This window comes from Octopus bimaculoides, chromosome 11, assembly GCF_046866305.1.
Source record: "Octopus bimaculoides isolate indiv1 chromosome 11, ASM4686630v1, whole genome shotgun sequence".
NCBI classification, from domain to species: Eukaryota; Metazoa; Mollusca; class Cephalopoda; order Octopoda; family Octopodidae; genus Octopus; species Octopus bimaculoides.
The window spans coordinates 77,829,186-77,841,252 of record NC_142938.1 but is presented as its reverse complement, the minus strand read 5'-3'; the positions used below and the strand labels follow the sequence as shown (position 1 = coordinate 77,841,252).

Here is a 12,067-nt window from a genome sequence, read left to right as displayed (position 1 = left end):
CGCGGATATGATATAAAACATGTCTTGGTCATTTTGGACTTGATAGAACACATCATACTCTAGTACTAAACACTGCCGATTTCTTCAAGAAACGAATAATAAAACCAGTTCCAACATACAATATATATATATATATATATATATATATATATATATATATATATAATGTACTGCACTGATACGTGATAGCAAATTCAACAAAAAAAGTACCCCATCTGGTGAGAGATAGATATTATTATTTAAATATCACAATAGATGTATTAAAGGGCTATTAATAGTTTCATATATCGAGCAGTACTCAAACATATTCTTCAGGCGCAAACTACATATCATAATTTGTTTTTCCTATTCATTCCATTTCTTTAGTTCGAAACTACTAGTAGCACTTTAATACATGTACTGTGATCTTAAAGTAATAATAATAATAATAATAATATATATATATATATATATATATATATATATATATATATATATATATATATAATTGTTAAAGAGGACAACAAATGTTAAGTCAAGGCAAGCATCTAAAGTTCTATACATTATTATTATTGGAAAAAAAAAATTTCCAATAATAATAATTTATATGACTTGAGATGATTGCCTTGCCTTAATGTTCATCGTCCTCTTTAACAATTACTTATCCGCTATATCGGAAACCTGCAATGGCTCCATAAGTACTGTCTCGGCTACAACCTTCGAGCCCTAGTAATCAGTTACAGCACTTACCTAGCGTGCCAAGTCATTTCAATCACCTGCGAACTAAACCCTCATAATTTGTGTATGAGTATATATATATATATATATATATATATATATATATATATATATATATATATATGTATATATATCAGTATATATATTTATTTTATTGACATTTATATTTCTGTTAATGAGTCCTCATACGCTAGTTCCTATTGCCCATCTCAGATTACTCTAAAACACTGCATTACGAAGCTTAAACTGAACAACTAAACCGACTCCTTCCTAATACATCCTCCATGTTGCCCAGTTGACACACTATCTAACCAGTTTTTTTTCCATCAACCATCTGTTTACTGCTTTTAAAACTAAGCCAAGCCTCATTTTTGACACTCTCAGAGTGTTGACTATACCTCACAGACCTGGACTCATTTGTTGCACATCTCTCTCCTGGTTTATGCTTCTTCTTTGTCACCCATTGACCCAAGTAGGTCTTCCATGTGTCACTGAACTAAATTTGCTGTAGATACAAGCATATACACATATATGCACACAGCTTTGCTTTAGAATAAATACTTCATATTTGATACGTGCTGTGACTAAAAGGTTTCATGACAGGAAGAGCATTTCTCAAAAAATCACTGCTCAAACACTACCAGAAAATCCATCCAAACATGGAAATTTGGACATAAAACAATGATGATGAAAGGGTATATCATGTTCCAATGACAAGGGGTCGCTGAACTCTAAGGGGCTCTGTAGCAAGATCAAAACCAGAACCATGCATCTAAAAACCAAATTTCTTGGCAATGTAGTTACAGTAAGAAAAAAGCTATCAGACTGCCATACCATGATGGAGGTTTGTTCAAAGAAAGTTGAACAACACAACACAAAATTGTAGTACTTTTAGTGATGAAAACCTAGATAAATTCTGATACCATTCAAATCAGATACTAACACTAAAAGTGACAAGTTGGTGCTTGAGAATTTAAATTTAACAATACTTTAGTGTTATTGTATTTTTTTTTCGTTTTTTTTTTCTGTGTGTGATGGGGATTCTGGAGATAAGAAATAGGCATAATAATGTCTATGTGAGATTTTTTTACAGTAAGAATGTTCTTAGAAGAGTAAAGGAATAAAATAAAGTATAAAAGACGATGTGTTAGACAAATTCATTCTTATTTTAGAGTTGTCAAACTTACTTTAAATCAAAAATCATTCTACCAGTGTGACTTTCACATCCAGAAACAAAACTAATGGTAACACTTTCCACAAGAAGCTATCATCATTGTCATCATCATCATCATCATCATCATCACATTTCATCTTAATCACCTAACTCAAACCCACTTTTTTTTTTTTTTTTTTTTTTTTTTAAAACTGATATGGGCTTGAATGACATTGCAACAACACATCTTATACAGTTTAATCCTGTAAGATCTTGTCTGAAATATATAATTTTTTTTTTTTTTAAACTTAATCTTATTATCCATATCTGCCAATGAAGAATTACTGTAGTTGCCTGAACAATATTTCAACAGTAACAGACAACTGAAGCATCACCAGTTGAACTGTTAATATAATAATGTGCACGCTGTACTGTTATAAGCTACAGCTCCTGGCTGTATTGAGTAAACAGTCATAGCTAGCAGAAGACACAGCTCATTGTGGGGGAAACCTAGGACACTAAATATGCATGTCCAGTAAGTTCATTGTCATCATTTCACCACATGGAAAGTTCACCGTCATCAATTCACCATTATTTTTCAATAAGATAGTTTTTAACTATTAATGGTGAGACACTATGGATATAGTGAACTTTCCACAGTAAACTTTCCACACATTGAACTTTCCTCATGGCAGTGAACTCACCTGTAATCCTGAATACTAGTTCTGACAATTGTTGACTAATTACTTGTTGTTATCCCTCGTCACATAATCATGTCAAGTTAGCTTATTAACCCTTTCGATACCAACCCGGCTGAAACCACCTCTGGCTCTGTAGTACAAATGTCTTGTTTTGATAAGTTTTGAATTAAAATCTTCTACCAAACCTTAGTCACAATTTATGTTCCTAACACTAGCTTAATGATAACCAAGTTATTTTACTAAATTCTTTGTTATATTTAAAATTAATTGAAAGAAATACAGAGCATCTCAACAGAAATATCGCAAGAAAAGGTTAATGTTTCCTGGATTAAATATTTTGGCATTAACGTAAGAATAACTTAAATGGATGTAAGAAAGACCTTTTACTGGAAAGAAATTATCACAATTTTAGGCAAAATAAAAGAATAGAAAGAACGAGAATGAAATGCAATATCGCAAAGTAACAAAGAAATGTGTGTATTTGGTTCAGTTTATTGCTTTTCATTGGCTACAAAATGGTCTGACCAAGTTCCAGATTATAGCATGAGACTGAACAGCTACAGTGTAGGGGAACTTTGCAAGCTGGAAGGTTTCCAGGGATTAATAGAAATGTTATTGGAAATATCATTGAGGGGCACCACAGCACTTGTAATCCAGGGTTCTGCAGATTCTGGTGCTGGTGCTGGTCTGACCATATGCAAGGCAAGCCTAGTAAGAACTTACAGTCATCCAAATCTATCAAAGGAATATATCTGGCATAAGGTTATAGCAATAAAACATGAAAATACTCAAACAAACATACACTTCTTAAGGTGCTCAAATAACAGACTTGTTTTTCTTTAGTGAACCATAAACCAGCTCACAGAAAAAAACACAACCTCAATTCCTATCATATTAACCCTTTGGTATCAAACCCACTTGCTCTGATATAAACTTGCAGTTCCCCATTAATGGAAATTAAAATATTTTCATCTAAATTTGTTCCAAACACCAACTTAATAAAGACAAAGTTATATTTTTACTAAATGCTTCATTATTTTCAAAATTTATTAAAGCAAAGCAAGTATTTCAACAGAAGTATAACGTAAAAAGAAGAAGAGGTGACAGAGAAAGTACATTGCTACACTGTGCAACAAGTCCCCTAAAATGAAGTTGAGAAATGTGACACAATATTGACATTATTTCAGGAAAACTAAATAAATTTAGACACAATTCAAATATGCTATGGAAAAAGTAAAAGTGACAGATTAGTAACTGGGAATTCTACAATGCATTAATATATATTTGTGTATTTTTGGTGTTAAAACACTATTGAAAAACTGAATAAACTTAGAGAGAACTCAAATATGATATTAAAGGCAAAATTGACAGGTTAGTAATTAAGAATTAAATTTAAATTCTACAGTGCTCAAGTTTATCTGTGTGCATATTTTTCAAGTATTAAAAATAAGACAACCAAAATACATTCTATATGCTTCTTTCATAACGAATTAGAAATCATAACTTTTAATTATTTAAACCTAATCCTATAACGAACAAACATATTGATATCTACAAGGCTCTATCAGGTATGGCGGCATCATATAATTGTTTTTCTCTTTCCTGTCAAGGCAATATTACTTGAAGATATTATTCAAAATCTCTTTCAATCATGCCTGAAAAATGTCTTGGCCTTCGTCTAATTTAATAACTTTCAAAGCCATTTCACTTCATTCTAAATTGACTGGAGATTGCCTCGGATAATAATTAATAGAACAAAATTTTTCACTTAACCAACGTTTCTTTTCTAAGTTAAATGATTTTTGAAGCACTGACTTAATAGCACACAATGTTGGAGATATATGTAAGCAATCACAAACACATACACATGTAAGTACACACAAACACACATATAGATAAGCACAAAAATCACACATATTCGTATGTACACACACACACACACACAGAGACATATACAGAAGCACACACATGTATAGAACCAAAATCTTGAAACAGAGTAGGAATTTAGATATTTGCCTTAAGCTGTATCTTCAAAATATACAGCAATAAAAATTCTTATTATATTAATTGATATTCATGACAGAGAATAACAACGAAAATTATTAACTGTTTGTGACATAATTATCTTCTTACTTTTATATGAAACACATGAGAGACTCGAGAAGAATGAGGAGGCAAAGAAAACAAAAATCTTCTAATTAAAACTTTGTATAAAAATCAAAATAAGTTACGTATTCAGTAATTTAAATGTTTTATCGATTGAAAATTGCTTTCAGTATTAAAACAGTGTGACAGGTAATACAAATTGATTATGCATCGCAGCAAAGAAAGCAGCAGCTATTAAAAAGAAAACAACGGAATTAAAACAATTATTTGATATAAAACATATTGGTACCAAGTCTGTTTAATTCATTCTATACATATTATGCATATATTTATAATATATATGCATATGGTGAATGTATGTATGTATATATATATATATATATATATATATATATATATATATTTCTCTTTAATTTAATTAAAAAGGATAAAATATATTCTATATTGCTTTTTTTCATTTTTTTTTTTTTCAAACAGAAAATTTTCTGGAATGTGATATGGGAAGTTTACCAGTTTCACCAAAACCTCCATCAACCTGAATAAAATACAAGGAAGCTAAAAGTTGAAGGCCATGGGTAAACCAATCAGGTGAAAATTGAAACATCGACAGCGGCACTGTTTCTCATCTACTTAAGAAGATCAGCAAATTGTTTGGTTGCGGAAATGTAACATTGAAAGCCAACAGTGCATCACTTGAGGAACATTAAAGAGAAGTGATACAGCATCAATTAATATTAATCTCAATGAAAAAGATTCTGATGAAATGTAAAGTGCTTTTGAATATTTAGCAATTCTAATATTCAAAACAAAAATTCTTCTTCTTTCTCTCCCTCCCGCCTCTTTCTTGGAAAATACTGCTCTGAAACAACTACAACTACTACTACTACTACAACTACTACTACTATTACTACTGCTATCACCACCACCCATGGAAGATTGGATTAAACACTTATTGGGCATTTAAATCCATGAATAAAAAGAACAAGGTAACAGAAAATATATGCATGAATTTATCTGGATTATTTCTCATATTGGATTATAAATTCTTTTTCTGTTTTACTTTATATTCCAAAGAATAACGAACCAACCTGCTCAGCATAATGTTCTTAAATGATTCCTACGACAACATGGAATATGCAGCCAATATGTCACTGTGGGAGAATGTCTCCTCAACAGCGACAGGTATGACTGATATTGAAAATCCAGAACGCAGTGGATTTATGAAATTTTCCGCTGTATATGAGAAAGCGCATGGTTATATTAGTGTCACTGTTTGTATATTTGGGGTAATTTCAAACATATTGAATATTTTTGTGTTGACAAGAAAACACATGATTTCTCCTACTAATTATATTTTAACAGCTCTAGCAATTTTTGATATGTTCACTATGACAACATATATCCCATATGCTGCATACCTTTATATTTTTGCTTCTCCTAGCCAAAGTTCCTATCATCCATATGCATGGGTGCTATTCATTGTTATTCACAACAACTTTATCATAACCTGCCATACCATAGCACTTTGGTTAACTGTTTCATTGGCTGTTTTCCGATATATCTTTGTTTGTCATCACACACAAGCACCAACACTCTGCAACTTAGCCCGCTCAAAACTTACAGTTTTAATAACAGTTGGAATAAACATCTTGTTTTGTATACCTAACTATGCACAATTTGTCGTCAATGAGATGTCATCAGACGGTACCAATATTTCATACTGGATATATCAACGGGATCTTCCACCTATCTTTTTCACCATAACATTTTGGCTCTTCGGTGTCTTGATGAAGGTAGCGCCATGCACATTCTTGACAATCCTCAGTGCTATCTTAATACATGCAATGCATAAAGCAGAAAAACGAAAAGCTCGACTCCATTCACAAGGCTCACGAGCTACACAAGAATCTTCTAGCACAGAAAGCAACAGAACAACAAAGATGCTTATAGCTGTGGTCTTATCAGTGGTTATTACTGAGTTACCACAAGGAATACTTGCTCTGATAAGTGGCATCCACCAAGATTTTTTCTCAAATGTTTATGTGCCTTTAGGAGATGTAATGGATATTCTCGTACTAATTAACAGTGCAATTAATTTTATTCTTTACTGTATTATGAGTCAAGCTTTCCGAAAAACATTCAGGACTCACATCTTTAACGTTTGTGTAAATAATGTTCGGAATCGAACTAACAAGAATGGCGTAACTTATAGTTCAATTCAAACAGAAGTGACACAAGTATAGAATAATTTAAATTTTAAAAAAAAAACAACAAAAAAAAATGAAATAAAAAAAATGAAAAAAAAAGAAACTCCAAATCCTAGAACAATGTGATTTAAAGTTAGTTATTTCTTCTAACTAAATCATTTCATTTTAGTAAACATTTAAAAAGTCATTTCAAAAACAATATGTGAACAGATACAAGAAGAAATAACAAATATTAAAAATATTGAACAGATTTAAATCGCGTCTGGCCCATTACCGAGGAGATATACTTAGCAGATAAACAACTGTTTCTCAAGGATTTGAGAAATCATTTGTAGATGGCGCCCATGTTCAGCACTTAGAAACCAAACACAAATAAAAAGCACTATCTTTATCTTTCCAATATTAAACTATAATTTAAACATTTAAATCTGGACTGTTTTGACAATAACTTCGTTTATGGTTGTTATGCTGGTATTAGTAAACAAATTTATTTTTAAATTATCAAAAATTTAACTAAAAGACAAAAAAAGCTGTTATAACTTCGGATTTATTATTATTATTATTATTGGTTTTGTTTTGTTTTAACATTTATGGTCGTAAGTTTCCTTAACAGACAGACAGATATTAAATTGCTAAAGCATACTGATAGTAATTGTTAAAACAAAATGCAAAAATAGAAGCCAAAATGCTGCATAAAAGCTACAGAGATGGTTCGGTGAACCATGAAATACACCAAACCCGATCACTTTTTAAGCCTCTGGGAAACACAAGTAAGACCTGTATCGGAATACTGTTCACATCTATGTGACAATGCTATTGTTGTTACGCACACACACACACATACAGACGTGCAAACATGCATATATGCATACATTCACAATCTGAGATTGCATTCAAAAGAAGGTCATTCGACCGACAGGCAAAATATCTAACCATTAACTCACAGACATGCTGTTTCTTCTCTTCGCCTCACCTAACAATAGACTATGCTCCTCTGAACTAGCTAACTGCCTACCTTTGCCACCCAGATTTTGTTTGTCCAATGAGCATTTCTTCTTGTCCTATCACCCTTACTGAGGCCCTCCTCCTGGACCCTGCATTAAACGCTTTGTTCAGTTCTTCCTTCTCAGAAGAGTAAGCTTCAAGACTTCCTTCCTTCTGTTGAAGCTGAACATAACAATCCTGTCAACCTCACCAGCGTGTGCAAATCTGTGAAGCTCAAGAGCATTGAGTGCCCTTCTGCCTTCGATTATATATACATATACATATATATATATATATATATATATATATATATATGAATATGTATATATATATATATATATATATATATATATATATATAAACATAATTAAGGGATCAGCAAATATATATATATATATTATATACAATGTAACATTGAGCTTGTTGGATCAGAAAATAGCAAAAGTCTCTGTAAAATTGAAGATAAATAGCACAAATATGAATCTGCATAAACTTCTATATTTGAAAGCTGACCCCACCAAAATATAGATCAATAAATAAATTAATAATATTAAGTATTTAATCAAAATTAATGATTTTAATTGTGAAATATTTTACAATATTCTAGGATATAACAGTGTTTGAATTTTGGTAGTTTTGGAAGCAGGATTGTGTGAGAATTAGTACACATCAGGACAGAAGATTGGCAGATGAGGTGCCTCGTGGCGTCTATGACGCTGGCTTGTGCTCTGAGTTCAAATTCTACCAAAGGATTTGACTCCTGTGAATGGCCCAGGATAATCACCTGAATGAAGGGCTAAAATTGATTATTGAATCTGTGATAATGGGTGGAAAAGAAGCATTGCTTGCAGCTGTCTGCAATTGTAATCAAACTGTGATGGTAATGGATACAAAACAGGGCTTTTACATATATACATGTGTGTGTGTGTGTGTGTATGTGTATGCATGTATATGTATGTATGTATAATTTCCTTGCAGACCATATAGAAATGCTGCACAGCGAATACTAACAATAGACATAAATATGATTACAATCTCGAAAACAAATTTACATAGAGACATATTTGAAATTGTATGTACATAATAACTACCAACAATAAACAGTTCTATTTTTTTATTACTTTTTTTTTATATATATAACTCATGGATAGATCTACTAGCTTATGTTCAAATGAATAAAAAAGTATAAACATATATAAATATATATTTTTATCTGCTCGATATTTCCTTAAGGTATAAAACCATTTTTGCTAATAGAACCGAATATGTCCGATTGACTCAACATAAATATATTATTTGCAGTACATTATTTTATTAACATTTAAGGATTGAAAACCAGCAGGATTGGAATTCAAGTGTAACGCATTCCAGCTAAGTACTCATATTACATATTGCTGTTCTTCTCACCCTATTTCTCTCTCCCTCTCATATATATATATATATATATATATATATATATATATATATATATATATATATATATATATATATATATATATATCACTATATTATCTATATATATATATATGTATGTATATATAAAAATATGTATAACTATATATATATGTGCGTGTGTGTGTGTGTGTGTGTGTGTATCTATATATATATATATATATATATATATATATATATATATATATATATATAACATAAATAATATATAAATATATGCATATATCCATATATATATATATATATATATATATATATATATATATATATATATATATATATATATATATATATATATATAACATAAATAATATATAAATATATGCATATATCCATATATATGCATATATATATATATATATATATATATATATATATTTATATATATATATATTTATATATATATATATTTATATATATATATATTTATATAGACCACACACATATATGCATATATACATACATAAATAGGTATATACACACACATCCAAATGATAATTTTAATTCTAAATCTCTCAAAACAAGATGAAAAAAAGAAAGAACATTTTGACAGTCGTGTCGCAGCATAGTAACCTGAACAGAGATGACTTTATAATAGACAACATCTGGTTCTATTCATTGGGTGAAAAGGTTGCCGATAGTAATGCACATAATTTACCATGCAGTTAATCTGACATTGGTACTTAGCAACACATGTCCTGAGCATGTACCGAAAAAGTACACTGATGAAAAATAAATGGGTTCTCTCTACAGTTACAGCAGTATCTGAGTATTTAAAAAAAGGGGTAAAGAAAAAATATGATCCAAAGTATGTATCTTTGTAAAATGTGCAATTATGTTTAGGGAAGCATTCCTAATATTAACTCTTTAGAGTTTTGATTACTCAGTCCAATGTAATGCTTATTTATTCACATTGTGTTGAATTTCTCACGCATTATCTCATAGCTTCAAGATTTTCTTGATGTGATTGTTTATTTTTAGAATGTCATTGTAGGGTAGTTGTGAGAGGTCAGATCTGGTTAGTTTGAATGAAAAATAGGTAAAATATTTGGACTCGATTTGGTTGGTCTACACAGTTAAAGGGTTAGATGTATGTGTCATACTGAAACACACAAACTTAGGAAGACAATAAATGTAGAGGCTTCTTAGTTTTCTGAGTTACAATGCCACATCACAACTGTTGGTTGTCATCCTCATCATCATCCTCATCATCCAGTACACTCTGCAGAGTGGTTGGCATTAGGAAGGGCATGCAGCTGTGAAAGTCTTGGCAACAGTGAGTGAGCCATTGAAGCAAAACAAGCTTCTATGATTTGCTAATCCTATCACAGCCTCCAACTCATTCTTCTACAGAAAGGGAAGATAAAGTAATGATGATGAGGAAGATAGTAATAGGGATGGCAATAATGATGATGAAACTCCTGAATGAAAATGTCTATAAATTTGTTATGGTGAGAATCATGTTACCCACCCCCCTGTGAGAATGGACTAGCCAAACTCGTGTGAGTAGCAGCATGTTTGACTGAGAGCAAGAGATGAGAAAATCGCAGGAAGTCAAACGGTTTCATTCATGAGTTCGTGGAGTTGCAGGAAATTATTGTGAGTTGTTTTGGAATTGCTACGTCTGTTGGCAGAGTATTTGGTAATAGATCAAATGGAAACAGTTGGTGTCTACCCCATTCTGTGGTAATCCGTGCACGACACTAAGTGATACACAGAAACTACATTATAACAAAAATGAATGTTTCACAGGGTAGAAAAGACCTAATTTTACATTAAACTATATGTAGTGACAATACACAGTGATGAAACTAATTATTCATTAATTATGTTAATTTTAATTTCATCACAAATATATTTTAAACTATTGATCAGTTCTGATGTTCAATCTTAATTCATTATATTTCTTTCACAACTTATGAAATTCTCATTCTGAACAAGCAGACCTTACATTTTTATTAAACATGCGTTTAAGAACATAGATATCTAGATTTTATAGTGGTCTCTGAGGCCCAGGACAACCCTGACCAGGCACATATATGACCATTCAATATGTTTCAAGTATCTTAAACTACATACATCTAATGCACCCCTCTTTCTGTATTCAAAGTGATTTAGTGTAATTTGAGGGACATTCCATCACTGATTTATAGCAGGATGCGACACTGGAAAGAGACTAAGTTGCTAGTACAATACCCTTTCCGACATGCCTCCTTTTATTTTTTCCAAATGAAGGAAGGCAGCACCTGAGACCTACATATAGGACCTTCAAGATTAGAGTGATAGATGGCGGGGGGGGGGGGGAGTATCCTCCCCCCCCCAAAAAAAAATATGGCTTGTGTGCTTGCAGTAGCGTAGGCCCTACTAAAAGTAGGTGTCAATTGGTTGTGATAAACTGAGTGACAAGTTAAATCTACCACCAAATTAGGGCACAATAGGATGTGAACTTAGAAATCAAAGGGCTGAAAGAAATCCTCCCCAATGTCCTACAGTTCAACCAACTTAGATGGTATTTTTTCATTGACCCATAAAAGGATGATTGACACAGTTGCAGTGGGATGTGAACTCAGAGGGAAGAGAATTCAAACAAATACCACGAAGCATTTTGCCAATGCTCTAATGACTCCCAAAAAGTGATATTCTTCATTGATATGTATGCACTTTCCAAAAACAGCTTTCCAAAACAATCTTTTACGTCAAACTAATGACAGAAACACAAGGCCCCCCACCCACATACACACAGATAT

At 31.6% G+C, this 12,067-nt stretch overlaps 2 protein-coding genes across 2 annotated transcripts in view; one reads left to right on the top strand and one right to left on the bottom strand.

The window, feature by feature from the left end:
* Window positions 1-12,067, bottom strand: part of LOC106883236 (protein MON2 homolog) — a 704,123-nt gene that overhangs the window by 335,473 nt on the left and 356,583 nt on the right. The window lies entirely within an intron of this gene.
* Window positions 5,132-7,190, top strand: LOC106875528 (G protein-coupled receptor dmsr-1). Its single transcript, XM_014923724.3, has one exon. The coding sequence runs from the start codon at window positions 5,778-5,780 to the stop codon at window positions 6,918-6,920; it is 1,143 nt and encodes a 380-aa protein (XP_014779210.1). The 5' UTR covers window positions 5,132-5,777; the 3' UTR covers window positions 6,921-7,190.